Source organism: Pezoporus wallicus, unplaced genomic scaffold (genome assembly GCF_028554395.1).
Source record: "Pezoporus wallicus isolate ANWC-B61680 ecotype Strahan unplaced genomic scaffold, APGP_CSIRO_Pwel_v1 contig_13223, whole genome shotgun sequence".
Taxonomy (NCBI): Eukaryota; Metazoa; Chordata; class Aves; order Psittaciformes; family Psittacidae; genus Pezoporus; species Pezoporus wallicus.
The window spans coordinates 201,765-227,493 of NW_026638627.1; the positions used below are offsets into that span (position 1 = coordinate 201,765).

At 43.2% G+C, this 25,729-nt stretch overlaps 2 protein-coding genes across 4 annotated transcripts in view; both read right to left on the minus strand.

Annotated features, from left to right (window-relative positions):
• Nucleotides 1–8,255: 8,255 nt before the first annotated feature.
• Nucleotides 8,256–15,039, minus strand: LOC130600377 (cytochrome c oxidase assembly protein COX18, mitochondrial). Its single transcript, XM_057411630.1, has 6 exons — nucleotides 14,785–15,039; nucleotides 13,535–13,635; nucleotides 12,845–13,008; nucleotides 9,990–10,102; nucleotides 9,294–9,401; nucleotides 8,256–8,573 (listed from the first exon to the last, which is right to left on the minus strand). Exons 1-6 carry the CDS (start codon nucleotides 15,037–15,039, stop codon nucleotides 8,400–8,402), a joined length of 915 nt encoding a protein of 304 aa, XP_057267613.1. The 3' UTR covers nucleotides 8,256–8,399.
• A 2,314-nt stretch (nucleotides 15,040–17,353) lies between these two features.
• Nucleotides 17,354–25,729, minus strand: part of ANKRD17 (ankyrin repeat domain 17) — a 68,502-nt gene continuing 60,126 nt past the window's right edge. For all 3 annotated transcript variants that reach the window (XM_057411624.1, XM_057411623.1, XM_057411622.1), the window contains 6 exons: nucleotides 24,035–25,683; nucleotides 22,003–22,200; nucleotides 21,055–21,303; nucleotides 19,810–19,985; nucleotides 19,316–19,480; nucleotides 17,354–17,668 (listed from right to left, as the gene is read on the minus strand). In XM_057411624.1, the coding sequence (XP_057267607.1) occupies nucleotides 17,609–17,668; nucleotides 19,316–19,480; nucleotides 19,810–19,985; nucleotides 21,055–21,303; nucleotides 22,003–22,200; nucleotides 24,035–25,683 (2,497 nt within the window). In that variant the 3' untranslated portion in view covers nucleotides 17,354–17,608. The remainder of the gene's footprint in view (nucleotides 17,669–19,315; nucleotides 19,481–19,809; nucleotides 19,986–21,054; nucleotides 21,304–22,002; nucleotides 22,201–24,034; nucleotides 25,684–25,729) is intronic.

Consider the following 25,729-nt stretch of genomic DNA (forward strand, 5'->3'; position numbering starts at 1 on the left):
CCGTTTCAGTCTAAACCCACCAACCCTTGTCCTTTCACTACAGGCCCTGATGAAGAGTCCCTCCCCAGCATCCTTATAGGTCCCCTTCAGATACTGGAAAACTGCTCTGAGGCCTCCATGCAGCCTTCTCTTCTCCAGGCTGAACAGCCCCAACTTTCTCAGCCTGTCTTCATATGGGAGGTGCTCCAGTCCCCTGATCATCCTCGTGGCCCTCCTCTGGACTTGTTCCAACAGTTCATAGAATCATAGAATAATTAGGGTTGGAAAGGACCTTAAGATCATTTAGTTTCAAGCCCCTCTCGTGGGCAGGGACACCTTACGCTAAATCATATCACCCAAGGCCTCGTGCAACCTGGTCTTGAACACCACCAGGGATGGAGCATTCACAACTTCCCTGGGCAACCCATTCCAGTGCCTCACCACCCTAACAGGAAAGGATTTCCTTCTTATATCCAATCTAAACTTCCCCTGTTTAAGTTTTAACCCATTACCCCTTGTCCTATCACTACAATCCCTAATGAAGAGTCCCTCCCCAGCACCCCTATAGGCCCCCTTCAGATACTGGAAGGCTTCTATGAGGTCTCCACTCAGCCTTCTCTTCTCCAGGCTGAACAGCCCCAACTTCCTCAGCCTGTCTTCATACGGCAGGTGCTCCAGTCCCCTGATCATCCTCGTGGCCCTTCTCTGGACTTGTTCCAACAGTTCCATGTCCTTTTTATGTTGAGGACACCAGAACTGCACACAATACTCCAGGTGAGGTCTCACAAGAGCAGAGCAGAAGAGCAGGATCACTTCCTTCGACCTGCTGGTCACGCTCCTTTTGGTGCAGCCCAGGATATGGTTGGCTTTCTGGGCTGCAAGCGCACACTGCCGGCCCATGTTCATTTTCTCATCAAACAACACCCCCAAGTCCTTCTCCACAGGGCTGCTGTGAATCTCTTCTCTGCCCAACCTGTAGCTGTGCCTGGGATTGCTTCGACCCAGGTGTAGGACCTTGCACTTGGCATGGTTAAACTTCATGATGTTGGCATCAGCCCACCTCACAAGCGTGTTGAGGTCCCTCTGGATGGCATTCCTTCCCTCCAGCGTATCAACCGAACCACACAGCTTGGTGTCATCGGCAAACTTGCTGAGGGCGCACTCAATCCCACTGTCCATGTCAGCAACAAAGATGTTAAACAAGACCGGTCCCAACACCGATCCCTGAAGGGACGCCACTCGTTACTGGTCTCCAGCCAGACATTGAGCCACTGACCACAACTCTTTGTGCGCGGCCATCCAGACAGTTCTTTATCCACCGAGTGGTCCATCCATCAAATTGATGTCTCTCCAATTTAGAGACAAGGATGTCGTGTGGGACAGTGTTGAACGCTTTACACAAGTCCAGGTAGATGACATCAACTGCTCTACCCTTGTCCATCAGTTCTGTAGCCCCATCATAGAAGGCCACCAAATTGGTCAGGCCGGATTTCCCCTTAGTGAAGCCATGCTGGCTGTCACCAAGCACCTTGTTGATTTTCATGTGCCTTAGCATGCCTTCCAGGAGAATCTGCTCCAAGATTTTGCCAGGCACAGAGGTGAGACTGACTGGTCTGTAATTCCCTGGGTTTTCCATTTTCCCCTTCTTAAAATGGGGATTATATTTCCCTTTTTCCAGTCATGGGGAACTTCACCTGACTGCCATGATTTCTCAAATATGATGGACAGCGGCTTCGCAACTTCATTCACCATCTCCTTCAGGACGGATCTCATCAGGACCCATGGACTTGTGCACGTTCAGATTTTTAAGATGGTCTCGAACCAGATCCTCTCCTACAGTGGGCCCAAGGTCTTCATTCTCACAGTCCCTGCATCTGCCTTCCAAGACCTGGGTGGTTTGGTCAGAGCCTTTGCCAGTGAAGACCGAGGCAAAGAAGTCATTCAGAACCTCAGCCTTCTCCAAATCCTGTGTAGCCAGTTCTCCTGAGAGCTTCCTGAGGGGGCCTACGTTCTCCCTAGTCTGTTTTTTATTTGCTATGTACCTGTAGAATCCCTTCCTGTTATCTTTAATACCTCTAGCTAAGTTTAATTCTAACTGGGCCTTTGTGTCATCGGCAAACTTGCTGAGGGCTCACTCAATCCCACCGTCCATGTCAGCGACAAAGACTTTGAATAAGACCAGTCTCAACACCAATCCCTGAGGGAAACCACTTGTTACCGATCTCTGCTTGGACACTGAGCCATTGACCTCTTGTAGTGAGTTGAATGTAAATTGACTGATCTCAGTTCCTTGAGTACCGCTTCCCTCCTAGGTAACTGTGTTATTTCAACAACTCTCTTCCAAGCTCAGGTTTCATCTAAAATAATACTGTAAGATACCCACCTCCAAATACATTCATCAGAGGAACCTTCCTTTCTTTTAACTTGCCCTGTCAGACCTCGGGTGTGTTTTTACAAGGTAAGAATTAATAAGAATTACATTTTAAAATTTAAATTAAAGATTTAATAAGAATTAAAAAGGTGTAAAATAAATAGAGAACCAAGCATTTAGATTGACAAACTGCTGCATATTGGTAGAACAGCACTGAAAATTTGTTCGTACGGTAGAAGACATTCAACTGACAAAGTTAGTGCTAAAGTTTTATGCAAGTAGAAGCTTCCATCTGTGTACAAATCCCCAGATTTATCTCTGGTGCACAGTTTGCTCAGACCTGAAACACAACATTTGCAATGGAGAAAACAGCCGCACACTAAGTCTTGGAATACTGAGTTCAGCACAGAAACCTTTCTGCTGCCATGGATTCATGGGGATTTCAGAAAGAAACGAGAAACAGGCAAGTTGTATATGACATATCAAACTAACTCTTACAAAGCATTTAATATAATAATACTTAATTTAAATGCTTATCACAATTGACAGTCGAGTCCCCCTTTTAAATGGGAACCACGTCAACATTTGCTGTGGCAGACATCCCACACACCTTTCCCATGACAAGGATCTCCTAGCTTCTCACTGTACATGTGATTATCACCATATAAGAATATATATTTATGAAAACATACGGTGTACCTGCATCTATAGCTGCATGTAATTCCACTAAATATGCTGTTTACCTATATATCTATATACCTATATTTATCTAGGTGTTCCTGCTCCGGCAGGGGGATTGGACTAGATGATCTTTTGAGGTCCCTTCCAATCTCTAACATACTGTGATACGCTACTTATTGCTTCCTTCAGCAGAGACATAATGCCAAGGAAAACAAAGATGCTTCTCCTCCAAACCCTAGGGTGACTCAAATCCTGAAAAGCAGCAGTCTTTCAAACACACCAGAAAACAACGGCGAATCTAAGAAGGCAAATTTCACGTACTAAACATTTGGTGACCCAACAGTCATTAACCCGTGTGATGTATTTTTCAGTGATCAGTCTCCATATGCTTCCCAAGATATCTCATGTTATTTTTTTACTACAAAGGAGACCTATCTGGTTTAAGGCCCTGCGCAGAAGCTGCAGCATTCCCTGCTCTCAAGTGGGAAACACAAACCCCTTTCAGAGCAACCATGCAGACTGTTTCTCCCGAGCTGCAGAGTAACAGCTCCCCCTACTGCTATTTTACCAGCCAAAAATCCACATTACCTCGGCACATTGTCTTTTTCCAATAATCTCAGCAGGCAGAAAATTACAAGATGACATTCAGAAAGACCTGTAACACCCTCTAAACATCTAGAAACGATTTCCTACATCAGACACAACCCCGGAAAGGGCTTTATCAACTCAACTCTGACCCCACCCATCACCTCCTCCTTACCTGGGGTTTTTGAGTTTTTAAGTAACATTAGAGAAGATGCTTTGTGCTGCCTCATTTCACACACACAGAAGGGGGTTTGGCATAAGAATATCCTAGGAGTACACAGAAGTAGCTCTATCACTGACATTCTGAGATGCATAACCAGACAGTGCACACATCTCCACAAGTAAAGCTGCCACATCTGGAAATGTAGCATTATTAGCACAAGGACATCTACGCTTCTTGTCCAGAATTGCTGTTCTCACTCAGAGATGGTATCGCATCCCTAGCTGTAAAGTCACAGCTGTAGGAGCAGAGATCTATACAGCAGGCAGAATGCTGCAACATATTGTTAGTGGTATCAATTAACATCCTCAGATGGAAAACTGACTTTACATACCTTTTCAAAAGCCTCAACATGCTTGTCAAAGTGCCAAAAAGCCACTGTAGGAGAAACAATTAATTCCTTACCCTTCATTTTGGGGAAGAAAACTCTCTTAAATCCAACCTGTATTTACACAAAGCACAGCAGTCCATTACAGTGTGCTTTAAATTGAGGCACACTGCAGTTTTTGGAATAAGGAGGGCATATAACAAAACTTTCAAAATCCACATACTTATCTCCAAGTTAATCTACACAATTATTAAGGTGCATCTATTCAAGAAAAAGTATAGAAAAATATGCATTTATAAATTAAACAGGAAAAAGGAGGATCAAAGACATATGGATACTGTATGATCAACAAATGTTAATTTAAAGGCCTAGAAAAAAAAGGCTAGGATAAAGTTTCCTATAAAATGGACTATTCTCATTCTCCCTAACCAGAGATGAAGTCTAGGAAATTTATGTAAAACATGGTTACCAGTTCTGGATTTCATTTCTCTTACTAAAGAATACACTGACAGGTATACAAGCACAGCTGATCGCTCTTCAGATGCTTCAATATACTTCTAGGAGAAAGACTTCTGGGAGAAAGAAACAATTATGGAACAGGCAAAGAAGCTACAGAATAAAATGGTCAGTGCTATGTTCAGTCTTGCAGTGCCACATGGATATTCATCACACTGAACATGCCATATCTTGACACTAATGAACCATGAGGTGCTGTGAGCTCAACTTCTGCTCTAAGCCTGTTAGTCATGTGAAGAACCGGTGTCTGCAAAGCAAGGTTGCCTACTGGTGACTCAGATATACATGAGGAACTCAGCTCTACCTCAAGTCTCTCCACCTATAGCCCTCTCAGCCATGGAGAAGCACTGAAGTATCAATTAACACCGAACTAGAAACAAACTGTGTGGAATTACATTCTGCTTTTGCATCTCATGATGTTGAAACAAAAATAACGGTTTTCTTTAAGGGCCTAAGCATGATTATTCAGTGTTACTTTTAACTCAAAAAGAATCTGTTAAAAGTGTACTCTCACAGTGGTAATTCTTATTTGAGCTCACGTAGCTGAACTGCCACTGCTTTTAATCTGAAAATTAGGAGCAAACATAAAACTCTCTTCTTAAAACACCAGAACTGTGAAGAAAGGCTGCAAGAGAGACAGCAGAAAATTGTGTGTCCATGCATGTCTAAAGGTATGTGGCTATATATAATAGCCACTCAACAAAAATTTTCTTCCACCTAGGGTGGAACACACACCTGCTGCCTTGCAGTTTATTTTACAGCTTGTCCTATCTTTTTTCTTCAGCAGCTTTAAGGCAGTTCTGTGGCTGCAACTCATGAACCTTCTTTCGTGCCTGGAATGGTATTTAATAATCCCCTTTTCCAGATTTTTCATCCAGCATGGCAGAGTAGAAACAATTATTCAATTTTATTTGTTTCCGCTACTGTTAGAGATCAGGTTAATATTCTCAAGAGATTCCAGGGGGTTTATGGTAGCTGTTACTACTTTCTGGGTGGGTTTTTCAGTAATGTTAGGAAAAAGCAACTTAGAAATTCCAGTGCTTCTGATTATACGGAAAGTATTTAAAGAATTTGTGGAGCAGGATTTACTGACTGAAGTTGAAAAACTGTACATGAAGTAGCAGCTTGGTTTTATTTTACAGAAAACTCACTGTTAGGGTGTATTTCAACAGATACCATTAATTTAATCAAATGTAGACATTTTTAAGATCTATATCACTGTCTACTCCAGCCAAACTGAAAGGTTAGGATACTTCTTCCGTTGGCACAGTACAAAATGAGTTACAGCAGCTACAGTAATGCAAGAGTAAGGCTGGACAGGAAGAACTACAGTCTATTTAGGACTGCATCATCATGCCAACTTGCATTAGGCCTGGACAACAGCTACATAATTCAGTAATAAAAATATTAGTAAAATACTAGTAAAAATACTAGTTAAAGCTATCAGTTTGGTAATGGGGAGTACAACTTCCATTTTGTAATTATCACTGTTTCCACCTGTTCCACAAACAAAAACATCCTTAGTTACTCCAACCAATTGCTCTGCTCCCAGTTGTATGCTTGAAAATTGTTCTTCTTAATAATCTGTGATATTTCTCCAGGTAAGACAGTAATATCATCACAGAACCATGCACCTAGAAAGCAAATTCCGGAGGTCTCTAGTCCAACTCTTGTTCGCTGCAGGGCCCATTAAAGCAGGATCCTCAGGGCCTTGCCTGGTTGGCACTTCAAAGTACCTCCAGCAATGTAGGTCCTATAATTTCAAACTCCAGGATACCAGGCATGGGACCATCCTTGAAGAAAAAAAAAAAACGGTTTTCTATCAGTTCTGAAACTTTTCCAGCTTGTCCCTGTTGCCTCTCATCCTTCCTCTATGGACTTCCATGGCAAGCTTGGCTCCATCTCCTTTGCCACTTCACACTAAGCACTTGTAGAGAGTGATACATCTCCCCTTTCCCTTTGCAAGGCCATCTCTTGATGGGCTGGACAAAACTCCATTCTCTCAGCACATCCTAGGCTCCAGCTTCCAGCCCTCCCCTGGATCTGGTTCCAGCACACTGATGTGCTGTGCTGGGGAGCCCATAACTGGAAGGAGCATCCAGATACGGCCTCAAGAACTGCTGAGAGTAACAACTTCCCTCCTACAACCAGGTATCTCAGGGGAAGGCAGGATTTCACTTGTACTTCATCACCTTGCCAGGTCACTGCCAGGACCTCACTCCTTCCAGAAACACTGCCAGACCAGGATACCAACCCTGCCATCAGCGAGAAACCAAGCCCAGCTGCTACTGCTGCCATTCAGTCCTGTCTAGCAGGTACACTGCAGTCTGAAGAGCCATATGATGATACTAAATTCAAATAAAATATAATAAGAAAACAGAATTTACAAGATGTTTTTTATAAGCTTCTGAAGCAAGTGTGAGAAAATACATAATGCACTTCCCTAACAAAAATACCTCCAAGTAAAAGACAATCTGAAGTGTAGTATCAGGGCTGAAAATAAGTAACATTTCATTCCAAACATTTCTGAAAAAAACAACCCTGTCCTATCTACACACCAAGCCTCAATAACCTCCTTCAACCCCTTCTTTTGCTCAAGGTTCATGGCTATTGGAAACAAATGAACAAAAGTAATACAGAAGATTAGACTCTTTCCACCACAACAAAAGCATGTGACTGTTGGCTTGTTACGTCTGCCTGATATTTCACCTGTTTCTCTCTTTCCCAGTGCACAGATTTTTTTTTTTGTTATTTTAAATATCACCTCTGGTTATCAAAGATTAATGAGCACCAGCTTTCACAATTAAAACATGAACCTTCCTGACTGCACTATGACAATCACCTGATGGCAAAGAATACAGGTAAGGCTGTGTCCTTGATCCTGATTTCTGGTTCTCTAAGAAAAGGAATGACATTTTATGAGACAAGCCTTGCACAGACTTCTGTGCCAAGGGACATTCATGTGCAGAGTTTCCCAGCAACATAGGTCTTAAGAAGTCTGCAGAGCAAGGTGAGATGTGAGCCTGAATACCCTTACAGTATTTGAAGTATTTGGTTTCTCATCATCATTCACCTTTTTCAAGCTGCTAGTTGCCTCATTTTAGTACAAACAATAAGCAGCTGGCACTATTTTATTCACAAAATTGAGAAGAAACAAGAGTGCTGCCACTCACAGAAATTATGCAAGAAACTTGTCCTCCTGATTCCAAATGAAATGTGTAAGAAACTGACAACCACTTTACTCTGCAGTTACAGGAAATGCGCTATCAGAACTGTTATGGAGAACATCATGTGAACCAGATGGTTACTGAACAAGTACACCTGATTTCCAATCAATCTGCACTGGGGTCTTCACTGAATAAACCAGTAACTAAACTACAGTATCAGCCCATCTAGGCTTTTCCCTCACCCCAAAACTTGTTCACTAGCCTATGGGTCAGATCAGCTCCACTAGATGAACCAGTTTTATTTGAGTCATCTGCACAATTCCCTGTGATAATTCAGGAAGCAAACCTGTATTGCTGGATTATTCCGAGTCAAAACTTCGCAATAAACACACACTTGTGCCGCACAGCCATTTTTTATGGCCAGCCAGCTCTTTATTTGGAAAATAAACATAATCCCAGATACAACATTTTACAGTAAATAAGTACATCTCAATAAAACATAATTATCCCTGCAAGATCTGTGGGACAGCTCTTCTGAGATTTCCAACTACATCATTTCTTGAAACTGTATTTGGTAGCCAAGGCAGACAGGATATCCCTGTAGGGAGTATCTGTTTCTGATTTGGTCCTTGGTATCCAACACAGTCGACGAAAGGCTGGAGACCGCAGCAACAGGTTGTGAGAGAGTCCCACGAAGCTGGAACACAGCCAGTACAACGCCATGGACTGCAACAAGACCAAGCCCAGTTCAGCCTCCTTGCTCTCACGTGAAATCATTTCAGCAGCTTAGCATGAACTACAGCCACTGCTTACTCCCAGTCATCCAGAAAAGGAATTCACCTAAAACTACTCCTCCCAATAATAATGGCTTCCACTGAAAATGTATTTTTCACTCTCTCATCTCCTCTGGGAAAAAGAGTCATCTACACTGAAGCTTGACAACAGTTCATAAATTAATTCATATTAAACTTGCTTAAACTTCTATGTTTCCAACTCTAAGTTGATGAGCCAAACAACCAGGTAATTATTTTTATGTTCACAAGTAGAAAAACACCTGGTAAAGTGTTTTAATAAAATTGTGGGAATATTCTTGAGTTATTAACTCTGCTGTTTACTTCTGACAGCAAGCAAACATTTTGTCTATGTGTCCTTATATAAAGTTTTCCTCTCACTTTTGAGATCACAAAGAGGATACTAAGCTGTTCTGAATGTGTTTCCAAACCCCAGTTTGTGAAAACGACGTTTAGAAACATTAACTTTGCAGGTTCTTCCCTCTTAAACAAAAATATTTCAAACTTGCCAAGAATTTAAACATACACTTAGACAAAACACCTTGTAATAGAGAGAATGATGTATTAAAGAGCAGCATCTGGGCTGCTTTTGAAGTACTAGGATCATACTGGAGTCACAGGTTAATGGAGGCACCAGGCAAGACTCTGCACTTACAGAGGGGACTGTTGCAGCAACAGGGATCATTACTACTGACACCACTCGAAAGAAGTTTGTAATAAGCTTCTGGAACCTGGAAACTTTCATTTTTTGTGCAGCAAAGATCTGAAAGAGGAGAAACCCAGAGTTGTAAACAAGTTCTTTTGGAAATGACTAACATGAGAAAGATGGCAAAGGGTTTCCTGCAACACAGATCTCTCATTCATGCCTTACTTTCATTTTGCATCTTCCATTTCAATCATACTGCTACAATCCAAAAAAATTCTGGATTTTTTCAATTTCTTAAGAAAACATAATATTGTTACTTTTGGTCACAATGCAGTAACAAATCACAGGCAGTAGAACAAACCGAGAAACCCCACATACGCTTTGGATGCTTAACACTCCAGAAACTGATTAGAATGTCACTCTTAAGAGGAGCTTCAGAGTCAAGACTAAATTTTACTGAGGCTTAAGTAAAACCAATGAATTATCAGAGACAGGTCACATGAGAATCTGTCATCTCTAAACAAGAACCCACACATTCAAATACGTACAATTAAGTTAATTTTCAGCTCTGCCCAATGCATTTCGAGCAGTGATAATCTGAAACTACCAATATGTGGCCATATTTTGTAACTGGGTAATACTGTCTTAAAAGTCTATAAAAACAACTATCTGTTTGCAATCATCCTATTCCTTCCACCAACATACCTCCACTATCAGCAAATTCACAAGCCCAAGTGAAACTGGCAGAATCCATGTAGAGTCTGGTGCCGTGAGGTCTGTGAACCACAGCGCTCCGCCTGCTGAGAAAGCCTCCTGAACTACAAGTTCAAAGAAAACATGGAATTAAGCATTATTTGCTACCTCAGGTTAGTTAGAACTGTACCACATATTACAATCGTCATGGTTTAAGCCCAGCCCATAACTCAGAATGACGCAGACACTTGCTCACTCCCCCTTTCCTCCCCACCCTGCTCCCAGACGGATGGGGAGGAGAATCAAAAGAATGTAACTCCCACGGGTTGAGATAAGAGCTCAGTAACTAAGGTATAACACAAATCACTACTGCTACCACCAATAATAATAATGATAAGGGAAATGACAAGGGAAGAGAATACAGAACTAAAAAGGGAAAAGGAAAATAAAACAATACACACAAGTGATGCACAATAAAACTGCTCACCACCCGCTGACCAATACCCAGCCTGACCCAAGCAGCAATCTCAGCCTTCCGGATAACTCCCCCCAGCTTATATACTGGGCATGACGTGCTATGGTATGGAATTGGCCTTTGGCTAGTTTGGGTCAGATGTCCTGTCTCTGCTTCCTCCTGGCTTCTTGTGCCCCTCCTCACTGGCAGAGCAAGAGATTGAGAAGTCCTTGACTGGAGTAGGCATTACTTTGCAGCAACTAAAAACATCAACATGTTATCAGCACTGTCATCAGACTAAAGCCAAAACCACAGCACTGCACCAGCTACTAAGAAGGAGAAAAATGACTGCTACTGCTGAACACAGTAACAATAATCAAATCATCCAAGTTTCTAGGGATGTTTTAACTATACAATAAATATTGGTAAAGAAGAAATCTTGAGTTTAAATCGTGTTTCAAGGCAATCTGCTATCAACACAAGTGCAAAAAAAAAAAAAAGGGGGGGGGGCTGAGATAAAAGCTGAGACCCAACTTGGCTAGTGGCAGGGTCAGGTAAAGCTGTGATAAAAATTAGCTGGATCTCAACCTCCACCTTACAAACCAATGAGGAAAATATGCAATACTACAACCTACAGCCACTACATATTTTGTGGGTTTGAAATAATGATATTTTTCTTAATAACTGTATGACCTGCTATATTTTTTAGAAGAAATAACTATAAATTCTCTTCTAAAAAAAACCAAAATATCAGTATTTTTGTTAAAAAAAAAATCCCCCCACAATCACCCTGTCTACAGTATGTCACATGAAATTTCACATGCAAAAAAAACCCCACAGATTAATAATGAATGTGCTGTGGGATGGGTAATACCACCTGCTAAGCATACTTTCGAACCATAAAAATTCCAAGACTTTTTTTTTTCCCAGTAAACTCTGTCTTCAGAAGACCACAAAATAATTAAACATTCACACACCCTCACAAAATGCCTCACACTGTTTCCAGCGCTCAGGCCCTGATACTGCTTTTTAAGGCAGCATCCCACAAAGCTCAACACTATTTCAAATGATGGGAGTGCAACAGCTGAGCTCAGCGATGCTCTGGGTGATGCAAACTCCTGCTGCAAGAGTACAAACCAAAGCAGTCTTGGTCTGGTCCAGGCACAAGTTCTTCACGTATATGAACTGTGGTTTATCTACTACAATGTATACTGTGCACCTAATCAAAGAATGAGAGAATGGTTTGGGCTGGAAAGGACCTTAAGATCCATCCAGTTCCAACCACCCTGCCATGGGCAGGGATGCCTCACACCAGACCACGTCACCCAAGGCTCTGTCCAACCTGGCCGTGAACACTGCCAGGGATGAAGCATTCACCACTCCTCTGGGCAATCCATTCCAGTGCCTCACCACCCTAACAGTAAAGAACTTCTTCCTTATTGTCCTGGGTTCAGCAGTAGCAGTCATGTTTGTCCTTTGTGTTAGCTGGTGCAGTGCTGTGTTTTGACTTCCAGCCTGGGAACAGTGCTGATGATACCGATGTTTTCGGTTGTTGCTACGTGATGTTTACCCTGACCAAGGACTTTGTGAGGCTCATGCTCTGCCAGGGAGGAGGGGAAGCTGTGAGGAAGCAGAGATGGGGTGCCTGGCCCAGGCTAGCCAAGGAGGTATTCCATACCACAGCACGCCATGCCCGGGGTGGGGGGTAACTGGGAGTTACCCGGAAGGACACGGGCTTCCGGGTGGGACTCATTTCTTGGCCGGTGGTATTGTATTCTCTTCCCTTGTTATTTTCCCTTATCATTGTTGTCGTTGGTGGTAGCAGTGGTGATTTGTGTTGTACATTGGTTGCTGGACTGTTCTTGTCTCAACCCGTGGGAGTTGCACTCTTTGATCCTCCTCCCCGTTCCTCTGGGAGCAGGGAAGGGGAGAGCCCCGGTGCGGGGGGGGGGACGGACCTCGATTGTTGTCAGCTCGGCACAACTCACTGGGAGTGAGTGAACAAGTTACCTGACTGGGTTTAAACCACAACACTTATATCCAACCTGAGCTTCCCCTGTTTCAGTTTAAATCCGTTACCCCTTGTCCTGTTACTACAGTCCCTTATGAAGAGTCCCTCCCCAGCATTCTTCTAGGCCCCCTCCAGATACTGGAAAGCTGTTATGAGGTCTCCATGCAGCTTCTCTTCTCCAGGCTGAACCAAAGCTTTTGAAATTCAACTTTATCAGCTGTTTATCTATGCTTAAATATATATTAAGTCAAAAAACTTAGTAGTGGAGCAGGTTTTAGCTGACATATTATCAGCTTACATGTCAAGCTAAGGAGACAGTGCTCTTTAAGCAACAAAGCATCTATAAAAACAGTAAATGAACTAAAAATGACTGTTAAGAGAGTGTCTGTTCAGGTGAATCACCTTCTGAGCTCGTGGCACCGACACTGCAGTTGCGCAAAGCGAGGGACACACAGACCCACATTGGAACCTGCACCCACACAAGCAGAGTGGTTTTGAAGGGGTGGCAGTTGTCCCGAATGTACAGCTCCGTGATAATTCTCCGCAGATTCTTCTTATAGTGGAACCTTGTAGAAAGAAATGAAAGAAGTCCTCTCACAATAGCTGTTATAGAGCAACCAGTAACTTGTTTGACGTGCTATTTCATGGTGCTCTTTTGCCTGAACTAGGGCACAACTTCCTCAATGCAGAGGCAATCAGTCAGTTATGTGATCCTCAGCATCCAGCTTAGACCCACACACTGCTACTCCACAAAGTGCAGTACTACACTAACAAATCAGCACGACCACAACTATTCAAGCAATATTTAGATATCACCATAGCTAAGGGAACTTTGACCACAAGTAAAGACAACAACTTAAAAAAAATTATAATCCTGGATTTGGCCTTATAAGCCTATCACAAATACAGAGCTTTAAACCAGATATGCTCTGAATGTCAGTATAACAAAGACAAATCAGTTGAAGTGGTAAGAAAATCTCAGCTTTGGGTAAGGGCAGAATCTTTATGTAAGACTGCTGTGCACGGGGCTGTCCCTTCTGCTGTTCCACAGTCTGGAAGGGGCTTGTAACATATATACAATCTCCACCTTACCTGGCCACCTTTTCAGACCAACCCAGCTGCTTTCCACGAACAGAAACTTCACAGCGAAGGCGCTCAGCCAGGTTTTTAATCTCGGGCTGCAAGTTTTCCAGCTAGCAAAAGAAAAGGAAAAATGTTTATGGACACCTGCATATAACAACCAGTTTCTTTCCCCATCTGATACTGCACAGGCATTAAAAACCACTGAAAAGGACAAGGTGCTATCTGTGAAGACCTTCTAACAACACAACCACTTTAAGATGACGTGCGAAGTATTGACAGTAAAAGTCAGACAACTCAAAATACAGTATATAAAAATATACATGTATTTATGTGTAATGTATATCTATATATAATATAGATGCATATAAAATATAAGCATACCTGTATGTTATACATATATACGTAAGCAAATCTATAGAGAATAACAGAACCAGGTAGGTTAGAAAAGACCTTTAAGAATATAATCTATATATAAATTAAATCTATATATAAAAATATCAAAATATATGTGTATGAAATTATAGATATAACTACAGAACTAGAATTTTATATTTTGTTCTGAATATTTTTACCTTCACTCAGCAACTGTGACCTTTAAGCTAGTTTACTTAATAAAAACACCCCACCCTTTCATGTCCCCTCATAAAGCTCTAAAGCCCAGCAGGACACAGCCCTGCAATCACTGAAGTCACTAATCATGAAGAGTAAGAGGCCCCACTATGCAGGAGTGCAACATGATAATCACTTCTGCAGTCAAAATAAAAGGGAAAACGAACAAGCATTACTTTAACCGAAACAAACAAACAAAAATCCCACCCCAAACACACTGCAGTGGAAGGATTACATTATGGTTCTTTTTCAGTAACACTCTTTGAACCATGGTCATTGACGAACCCTGTCCACGACCATACCTGGATGGACCAGCCTGACACACCGGTAAGTAGTAAAGCTCTAGCTGATTCCAAACCAAATTAAGCTCTGGCATCCGCGAAGCACCACACCACTGGCTTCATGTATGTGTGTATGTATATATATGTTATATATACACAACAAACAGCAGAAACGGGAGGAACAAACACACTTTTCCACACACAGCACAGGCTCCTTCTGCTGCAGCGGTAGCACGAGAACCTCTTCGGTGATTTCAACCCTTCTCCCTTTAGAGAAAGCAGGCGTTCAGAATCTGCTGGAGGCTACTTCACGGTTTTATCGCCGCAGCTCTAGCAACAAAAACGCTTAGTAAACTTTAAGGCACCCACCTTCGCCAGGAGCCGGCACTGGTGCGCGGCCAGCGGCAAGGTGACGGCGGTGCGGAGAAGGGCGGCACCGCAGGCGATGGCGGCCCACCACGGCAGCCCCGCGGACGCCTGCAGGGCCGTCAGACCGCCCTCGGCCCAGTGCACAGGCGGCGACTGCGACCACCACTCGTACCAGCCGCCGGGGCCTCCGAGCGGCGCGGCCGGGACTCCCGCCGCCGCTAACCGAGCGGCGCCCGCCCGCGCCAGCCGCCACATGGCTGACAGTTTCCGCCAGGGGGCGGTGCCACGCACGCGCCAGGCGCCGCGGCGGACATAGCGGTTGAGGGCAGAGGGAAGGAAGAGGGCTGAGGGCATGTCGGCAGCTGATAGCGCCTCATTAGCGGGTGGGCCGGGCGCGGAGGTCACTGCTCACTGCCGGGAAGCCTGCGCGGGGTGAACCGTGTCTGCTTACCTCTGCCACGGCACGGAGGGGAGGGGGGGGAAAACCGCCTCAGTGCGCGCAGAGCATGAGGGAGCCACTGCGGGCACTCTAGAGCACGGTTTATCTTTCTTTAATAAAGGCGACCTCCCACGTCCAACAAGGAGTACGTACCTGTTCTGTACCGGTCAAATAAAAAGCATGATCGTGTAAATCACAACCCAAAAAGGCAACAACGACAAAAAAAAAAACATCCCAAACACAACCCCCAAATGTTCCTCACTCCACTTCCAGATCCTCTCACCCCCCAGAACACCATGAATTCAACTCAACACCACACCAGTACCACCCACACTCCACTGCCCTGGCCTGATTTTTCAAGTCAACAAAACACACTCTCCGTTTTCCTGACCCCCAGAACCCACGGTTTTAATAAACACTGGGCACTATTTGTCACTGGGATTATCTCTTGGTGACACCACAAATAATCCTGTAAAGCATTGACGGCTTAAGCGAAAACTTCTAGGAGAGGGCTGCAGGTCGTGCAGAGCTGGAAGGGCACTATTCCCCACAGGAATGGAATTTAAGCCGTTTCTCTTAGCCCTTCTTCAGTTCAGTAGCCATTTTGGTACAACCAGGTCTTTACACAGTGTAATTCAGGTGATCTGACAAGCGGAAAAAAGAGCTTACTTAGAACATCACCTAAAGGTATGGATCTGGACATAGGTATGGACCACACTTTCTGATACACTGGTACTTCTCAGGTATTTAAGAGGTTCTTTGGACAAGTGTTCTTTTCTTCTGGCCTTTAAAGGAGTACCATAATAACAAAAGAGCACCTCTTAACAGCAGCCTATATAACTCATCCGGGATATTTCTTTCCCAGTGTGGGTATCTCAGGGTAGTAACACAGAAGAGTTGACTCCAAGTGACAGAGCAAAGAAAAGCCAGGCTTTCCTTCAGCCTTCCTCCTTACAGAATAACCAGCAACAGACCATGCTGGTCCCCCCTTGTCCTGCCCAAATGTACATCTGATTTGTACCTATGGTTGAAAGCAGATCTACACAAACCGAATAGGCTTCCTGACTGGAGCTGCCTTGGTGTTGTCTCACAAACCCCCTGAGAAATGCTCCTGGTCTTGCCATTCACTCCAAGCAACTCCAAGTTGGTGAGTGAAAATGTGACAGCTCCTGACAATGACTGTAAGGGAATTCACACTTGGACGCTCCCAATATATCTCCATGGTTTACTGGGATTTTTGGAACAAGGGTTGGATAAAGATGATCCCCTAGAACAAAGACACTTGTTTCAAAATAAGCTCTCCTTTGGAGCTGACTTTATGAGCTAAGCTGAACCCTAAAAGCCTCATTATCCCTGAAGAGACTTGTGGTGAAAACACCAACTATGTGTTCTGAAATTACTTTTGTAGACAAAGGAAGGAGCCAGAGGAACAGTTCTGGGAGCACTCGTGGAAGAGAGCACACCTTGCTGCACCAAGCCAACTGCAAGAATAAACTTCTATTAGATGCTGCAGTGTGATATGTTGATGCCATTTACCAGGCAAGTAGGGGAGGGAGCTCAGTGTGGAAAGGACTGCATGTGCCAAAAGGCTGTTTTCTGGGGTGCTTTTTGCTGAAAAGCCTTTCAACAGAAGGAAAAACAGAAACTCTCAAAAGATCTGGTTCCAACTGCTGCATGCCTTCTCAGAGAATCCACCACACACAAGGGAAAAGCCCTCAGAGAATGCCCCTTTTTCATTATAATGTACTTAAATTACACAAATAGAAAAGTTATGCTTATTAATAGTTTAATGTATGAAGGAAACATCCAGATTTCTGAATATGAAGGTACATATCTCACATTAATTTAAGTCTACGTAAAGTAGAGCCTCTATACTGACATACTGAAATTTACTTCTGCTTAGCCATTTGTTATGTAAACAATTGTACATTTATTTGCCATTCTAAAACTTCAGGATCAAGTTTACATAAGTTTTGCTAAATTTCTGTGTTTGCTCAGAAGCAGTTTACAGTACTAAAACCAACCAGCCAAAGAACAGCTTCAACAGAAAGTCATATAAAAAGAAAAAAAAAACAAACAAAAAACCCAAACAAACAAACAAAAAAAAGGCAAAAAAAAAGGAGGAAAAAAAAATCCCTAAACACACACACACAAAAAAAAAAAGAAAGGAAAGAATAAAGGCTAACTAAGTTGAAACGTATGATGGTGGGGAATGGGCGGTCACAATGTTCACAGAAAAAGGTCAGTTAGTAAGTTCTTCTGCAAAAAGCCTACACACTTCAGTCAAGCACATCAGTAGAATGATCTGAGAGAACATAAACTGTTTCTGCCACTTGTGTTTTCCTCTGCCAAAAAGGAATCTCGAGGCTAGCAAGTTGATCCCACTCAGCCCAGTTGGTTCATATGCACACTGTTCATGTGAGGTGTCCAAGTTCCAGTCCACACCTGAAAGAGAAAGCTTCATTTAACACCATGCTTTGGGGTCAGTCAAAATAGCAGCAAAGTTACTTTTGGCATTTATGGTTTTCTCTGCAACCAAGCAAAGTCTGGCATCATATAACATGGCAACACATCAAACTACACAGAGTTCCTTCCCACACTTGTTTTATCCTGCAGTAATTCAGGCGAGAAAAAAGGGAAATGGGGTGTTAATTTTTCTGCCTGTACTTTTTCACCTTGGCCAAAGCATCAGTCAATCTTCCTTTTTAATTTAGCGCAGCAAACTACTCCCACCCAGCCCAACCCTTCACCCCAGAATCAAAAAAGAGAAATCAATGCTATTTATGCCCACTAGTTCCTCCATCACAGCAACACTGATATTTTACTGCTCCCTTTAGATCCAGGAAAACAAGTGTTTCCTCTAAACTGCCAAGGAGAAGTAACAGAACTCTATGTGCGAAATTCTTGGCAAGGAGAGCACCTGAAGATCTCCAGCAAGAGCAAGAGACTATGTTTCCTCTTTACGTTAGTCTGTCTGAACTTTCAAGAACTTGCTTTCTGGCAACCTTAATTGTTTTCCCTCAGTGCATACCAACACCCTTAGCTCTGGATAAACCCAAAGACAAGCAGCTAAATCTTCTCTAAAGGACAAGGTCTTCTCCCTAAACCAGAAGCAGCCTCTACCAGACATGAGCCACTTCAGCACAGTGCATGAACTATGGCTAAAATCAGACTGCTTCCTCGGCACACCTATGATCTGCCAGTGCTGGGAGCTGCTCTTTCCAGCTTGGAGGGCTCTCAAGGAAATTATGTCCAGAAATATATTTACTAACAGAGCTCACTGTACAATTAAAAATAAATACAGGCTATAATGTAACAAGAGCTACTGAGAAGCCATTTAGTATTAGTTGTTGGGTATTTACCAACAAGAGATTTAGGAGAACATAATCCCTATACCTAAATAATCTTTAGTGGACAAGCCTATAACCCAGGCAAGATCAGAGCAGAAGAGAGAAAAGATAATTCTCCCTTCCCACAACAACTCCTGCCACTGTGAAGACATCGGACCTTACAAAGCTTAGCAACAGTCCCTCAGAACTAATGCTGTTTGCCCTTGTGGGGACAGAAATCTTACCTAACAGCAAATAAATAAAAGCAAATTGATTGTGTTTTCCCAAATGCAAAACTGAACAGAGAGAAATTGCAATCATTTTATGCACAATATACAGCGTAGAACCATCTTTTCTATCCAGACTTGCCAAAAACACATCACCAAGAGAGCTGATCAGCAGTTATTAACCAGGTGCCTACCCTGATAAAATAGGCAGCTTCACTAAGCTCAGCTGGAATCAAACTTCCCAATTCTCCAGCACAAATGTATTCACAAAAATAAACAGCACAATCCTAGAACTGCCTTAATGATGCCGATTTTTCTTGGGACACATCTTGAAGAGGTGACTGGAGTTTAGAAGTTGTCACTAAGCACTGACATATCAGTGCTGTACTAAGTAGGAGGGGCTGTATCAGCTGCTTAAAGACATGAGCAAAACTAAGAAACACCACAGTGTATTTTCATATTAACCATTACGATCTTTTCTTCCCCACACTGTTTAAGTCAAAACAAAATTGAGAATATAAAAATTCAAAACTTACTGTCTGAGGCCCATTATTTTCTGTGGAATTTGAAACCATCTTTATCAGCGAGTTCCAAGATGGGTCAGCAGCATGAGGCCCATTGAATATAGGGCCTCCAGTACCATCTGTGATGGGGGCTACAGGAGGAATCATTGCATTCCCATACACAGAAAAAGGCATACCCTTAGGGGAGGAAAAAGCAAGAATCAGTTAAGTGTTCGTAAACACTGCTACTACAGCACAGGCATAATGACAAAAGGGGATACCAGTTAAAGAAACTGTCTTAAAGCAGTAATAAAATGACTGAATTAAAAACAAAATCAAACCTTTCTATGCATCTATTTATTGCATCATGGACAAGTTTTGTTTATTAGATCAGCACTTCTGCAGTACTGTGAGCGCTAGTCAGCACTGTAGCACAGCAAACAGTATCTCCAGGTTGTTCATCTGTCTCGTGTGCCAACATGGAAATGGAGTAGTACCATGTGTATCAAGTCCAAGAAGGTCCTTACCCCAACTTTTGGGAAGTCCATGTATCCTGCAGGAACGGGCTGATGGAATGTACCGGAAGGCGTTACAATTCCCGTGCTGTCTCTCTCCATGGCTTGGTGTGAGAACACACCAGGATCAGACATGGGCCTGTGGATCATGTGGCTCCCCATCCCGCTGTGACACCAATCCACTTTATCTAGCAACGCAGAAAAGAGCAACAACATTAAATGACATCTGCTAATCGCCTATTTTCCAGCCTAAATGCACACCTGAATGTTTCCTAAAGTGGCATTTGCTTTGCTTGCAGTTCCTCTGCATCTACTGACATCAAAACTTAGGTGTGCATGGGATGGAGAAAAATCAGAAATGGCACCTGCACACCCCCACTGAGGCAGTGCAAGGAGTTTTCAACAGCTACATGCAACGTGTCACCTCTGAGCTTTTCCTTCATTTGAAAGGGAAAGCTGGCATTTGTGCTAACTCTTCCTCCTCCAAAACCCCTCAATCCCTTGTGCATTTGGTGCTGTGAAAAGGCTAGGTACGCTAGCAGACATTTGCTCCACTTCATTAAATAATTCATGAAAGAATGGTAATGAACTAAGAGACAGAAGTACTTTTGAAAAGCTAAACTAGCAATTGACCAGCTGGAGACATGTGCTCATGTTCCAATTACACAAATTCATTAGACACAGCTTGTTATTGTTACTACACTTCAAGCCTCAGACATTCAGGAAGCCAATTTTTCAAAATAAAACAAGGAAATTGTAATTGGAGGAGCAGAGAAGGAATAGAGAAACATTTCTGAAGCCATTCTAATACTCAACAAGAGAGGAAAATTCAAATTCCATTTTGTGCAGGCTACTAATTCACGTTAAATATTAACTCCCATTGTACAAAATAATCTGTTCATCTACAGAGATAAGATACATAGTTATCTTGAGCTATCTTCACTTTCACTCTTCCTAAATCCAGTGAACCTCACTCAGTTCAATCCTGTGGTTTTATTTTCTGTTATTTCTTGCTTGGAGTAACAGATCTTCACAGCCAGGGCATTTCAAAACCCCTGAGGCTTTCTGAGACCTTGTTACAACACAGTCATGTGGGAAGGAGGGCAAACAGAAGTCCCTGCTCCAACTCCTTTGTCAACAGCACTCCTGCATTTTGAGGCATTCACTTCTGTGTCATCTTCCATCTCCAAGGACAAGTTAGGAAAAGACAATACTGGGGTCAAACGCGCATAGGGACATCTTGCTACCATTACATACCTTGATTGCCACCTATACCCTCGAAGGACCAAATCCCACTATGTCCCACTGGAGCAGCTAAGTTGCTACCAATAACAGATGGAGTAGATGTTCCAGTTTGCCTAATACGTGCAGACCGTTCAGTCCCAATTGGAACAGGAACTTTTCTGTCCTGAGAAACATTATTGGGTTTTTCTGATCCCAAGGGCACTGCTGAAGGGGTGGGAGATGGTGCTCTTACTCCAGAAGACACTGACTGAGCAGGAGATTCTGCAAGAAGAGCAATGAAAGCACTTAGTAACAAGTAACCAGAATGTCTCAAATCACCACAAACCTATGCTTTGATGTCAAGCCATACATCAAACAAGTGAAAATTGATAGTCTGCTAATGGCAGATTCATACAGCAAACAATTCAGGATAATTTTAGTGGTTTTGCTTTCAGAGCAGAGACACATTCACCATCAATTTACTCTCTTACAATGAATGATTACCATGCCCTGTCAGCTCAGCTACTGGAAACATACCACTACTGACGACAAGAGGCAGTTCAAAACCTTAACTAAACGTTACTGTTAAGCAGCAGTGGAGGACTGGAGGATTATATCCAAAACCATAGTGAAATAAACCCATGCTGTTGTTGGTTTGTTTTTTTTTCTGGGTTTTGTCATTATTTTTCCCAGTAACAGACTAATTTGTTCCCTGAATAAGCTACCACTCAACAGCTTAACTGGGTTTTGTCCAAAAACTCCGCTGTGTAGCCAACACTGCAAGGGCAACACACAGAGGAAAGCATCAGAACTTGCCCCAGGTATTTTCTCCTGGACACTAAGCCATCACCATTGTATGCTGGCTTTAGTACAACATCATTACAAGTTTTACACAACTCACACTTGGAATATTACTTTCACTAACCAAAATCCCAGCCTTTTCTTTGCAAGATGACTGTAAGAACACTGACTAGAACTCACCATTTGATGCTGATGAACATGGAGGCAATAAACTAAGTGGGGAAAAATGCTGTCTATTAAAATTAGCAGCTGCAGGTGCTCCACCAAGAGGAGTCCCAGGCGCATAGATCTGACCTCCTGAGAGGTTGGAGGCAAAATTACCCAGGTGTGTAGAAGAAGGTGTTACAGAAGCATAGGGTGAATCCATACTGACAATACCTAGGAGAGAAATGGGCACAGGTGACTCCCAGAACCCCAATATCTCCACAAACAGGTCACCCATATCATGGAAATAATGGAGAGAAGGAAAACTTTTACCTAGTCAATTGCTGGGAGGGAGTGGGGAATTGTTACTATTTTCCCCAAGCGAACTGGGTGTCTTAACCTTAATAATCTGTGAGTCATGGCAGTATGTGGCAGTTGTGCTGCATATATAAATGAAGAATGATTCTCATGTTACCATGCAGGTACCTTGAATGCAACTAAATCAAGGGAGCATAATATGTAACTCAACATTGAGCATTTTGTTGACCTGGAACTTATATTTAAGTAATATGATTCTGTACTGAGAATGGTAGAAATACTACTAAAGATTTGAAGACTTTCTCCATTTTTTTATTTGACAGAATGCTATGTACACCCTGATCAACACTCAAGTGTTTCTTCCCCCAAAACATGAACACATTTTAGCTTATTTAAGAAAATGATTTTTTATTAATACTCAATAGTACCAATTAGCCAAGGTATTCAAAGTACAGGAATTACCGTTCCCTTAACATTAAATCACAGAATGGTTTGGGTTGGAAGGGACCTTAAAGCTCGTCCAGTTCCAACCCCCTGCCAGGGGCAGGGACACCTTCCACTAGACCAGGTTACTCAAAGAAAACAAGACTTTGATCCCTCCACGAGCCGTTTGTACACTAACAAGGGTCTGGAGCATAAAAAATTGTCTTTCAAATCCAGAATAAGAACTCTGGGACCTAAAACTGAAGTTTGAGCCCTTCAGGAGGGGTTTGGACATAAAAGAGGCTGCTTGAACCCTAACGATGACACACTGGAATCTGAAAAGTAGACTTTCCAAACTAAACCTGAGCCTTTGGACCCTGAAAATGAGTCTTTGAAGCTTAAAATGAGACTTGAGAAGCAAAAACTAAGACTTTGGAAAGACAAAGGGAGGCTTTGAACACTATAAATCAGGCTTTGGGCTCAATAAGGCATTTGACAAAAGATTTACATTTGTAGTTTTCATTACAAGAAAAAAAAATCCTTCAGCAGTGCCAGACAGAAGCACGAAGCAGCACAGCACCTGCCTCCTCTGTTATTAAGACCCAACCTTTACTTTTGGTCAAATTTCAAGGCTTTTTAGGGGTTACTTTCCTATGAACTAACATACCACTTCCTACAAAACACCTCACAGGTCCTACTAGAACAGGCACAGATGGTACAAACTGTGTGTGTTCTTTCTGGAAGCTTCACAGAACAAGATCTGCAACAACCCCTTGGCTTTTGTTTGTGCAGAAGGCTCAACAAAATTCAGGAAGTCAATTCAAGGAAGCTTTTCTGATCAAATTTAGTAGTTGAAACACCTTGGCTCAAGTTCACATGAAAACAGTTCTTTTACCATCTTCACACTCTGAAGATGCTGCATATTCTCTTGCAGCCTCAGGACAAGAAGCAGGTTATCGCAAACTGGAACATTTATTAGCTAGTAGTTAGGAAGGGAGGTTGAAACCACAATGAAGTGGTTTATTATCTCATCTATGGTAGAAGAGCAGACTGGACAGAAAGAAGAATGCCTCAGCTTGACTTCTATCAAGTTCAGCAGCTGAGAAATAGGTACTGAATTTGAGAGACAGTACTTAAAAAGGAAGCTGAACTCAACTCTGCTTACAGAAATAAACTATATTAGAGCAGCCTTCCATTGCAGGGTGGACGGTGATTTACTCTAAATGACCACAGAAGCTTAGGCAGAAAGTATAAGTGTTCAAAAAAAACAACATGCAGCAGTTATTTAGGTGTATTATTAAGGTATGAACACAAAACACAGACTCACCTGAGGGACTTGGAGCTGGCCTCTGTAATGGTGGCCTAAAACCTGGGGCTTTGGAAGTATCAGACTGATGTAACGGATCTGAATTTGGCAAAAATGAAGACTTTCCCGACAGCATTGATTCTGGTGTTGTCTGAGATGACACGACAGAACCACCCCAGAAGGCATGAGCAGATGTTGGGCTGTTCTCAAACAATGTACTAAAGGGCCCAAATGGTAGAGTAGCACTGAAATTGTTACCCATGGACTTGTTTGCTGGGTGAGCTGAATTCTGAGAAGCACTTTGTGTACTTAAGGTAGAAGGGAGCTGCACCGACGAAGGAACACTGTGGGGCCTTTTGATGTGGTTAACGTTGAGGACTGCAACAGAAGAATTTTGCACAGGAGCTGGATTCTTATGAATGCTACCGGTTCCATGAACAGGTGGCCTGATAGCCGGGCTTTCCATTTTAGCTGCAGGCTGCGAAGACCCTATTGATGTCTGAGACATGGGATAGGTCATCGGAGCATTAGCTGGACCTGCCACAGGTGCAGATGAGCTTGTCACTGCTAAATTTGGAGGCACAACCATGCGAGAATCTGGTGTGGGAACCTGAGGCTGCTGAAGAGGGGGTCTTGCCTCTGGCAGAGGAGCTCCTGGAGGCTGCTGATGAGGAGGGTGCACTGATGAGCTGCCAGTACTGGAACTGGGCTGCCTATTGGTGGCTGAGCTGCTTGTTTCCACTGCTGGAGGACTACCCACTTCGGGATCAGACGAAGGCGCACCTTTGCTGGGAGAAGTTGCTGCACAGTCAGAAGGACTGCTTCTGGAAACACCTGCTGGCTGTGCAGGAGGAGAAGGAGATGAAGGAGAAGATGCAGGGTAGTGTTCTTTGGCAGTAGGAACTGGATATGTGGCATTCGTAGGCGCTGTGCTCGTGTTGCTTGCTGTGGTTGTCACCGTGGTCGTCGTGGCGTTCGATGTCTTCACCACTGTGACGAAAAGCTGTCTTCTGACTGAAGGTGAACTTGGACTGCCGTTTGCAGAAGAACCAGGCACAGTAGAAGCCACTGAACTTGTTGTAGCCGTTGGACTAGTTGTTAAAGAATTTGCTGAATTCACCTGAGAACCGCCGCTGTTCTGACTGTTATGGCGAGGCACCATGTGAGGTTTCGGTGAGTTGGTAGCTCTTGCAGGGCTCAGTGGCCTAACAGGAAATGGACCCCATGTGGACTGAGCTGGTGGGAAAGTGCCTCCAAAGTGTGTCATGGGCAACCGAGGCGGACGGATTTGCTGGAAAGTCTGAGCAGCGAGTAACGCATGTGCAAACTGTGGAGGAGGATATGCTAATGGCAGAGAGACCTGGAAACCAGGCCGAACGTTATTCACTGGGTTCTTGATGGTTTTGTGAGAGGATGCTGAAGAAATTGCAGGCACAGTGAGTGCAGAGGCAGTCTGAGATGTTGACGAAGCAGCTACGGTGGTCACTTTGATGCCCATGAGAGAACTGTTAGCAGCTGTAGTGGCAGCAGGTGTTGATGACCCCATTTTGGAGTTTGCAGCCGAACTTTTCAAGCGGTTCTTTGGGATAAGTTCATCGATTTCTTTATCTGGATCCTTAATCAGAGCATTGATCAACTGCGTGGCCTGTCTTGTTGATTCTGTGCCACCCCTATAAAAGGAAGAAAAAAGGGTAAGTGCATCTAAAGCATTTACAT

Bases quoted from the DNA above. Each gene is read 5' to 3' on its own strand.
- LOC130600377 (XM_057411630.1), bottom strand. From the start codon at position 15,039: ATGTGGCGGCTGGCGCGGGCGGGCGCCGCTCGGTTAGCGGCGGCGGGA. The intron at 13,636-14,784 runs GTGGGTGCCTTA...TTCTTTTGCTAG, and splicing joins AGTGCCGGCTCCTGGCGAAG to CTGGAAAACTTGCAGCCCGA. The intron at 8,574-9,293 runs GTAAGTGCAGAG...GTCTTGTTGCAG, and splicing joins TTGCTGCAACAGTCCCCTCT to TCCATGGCGTTGTACTGGCT.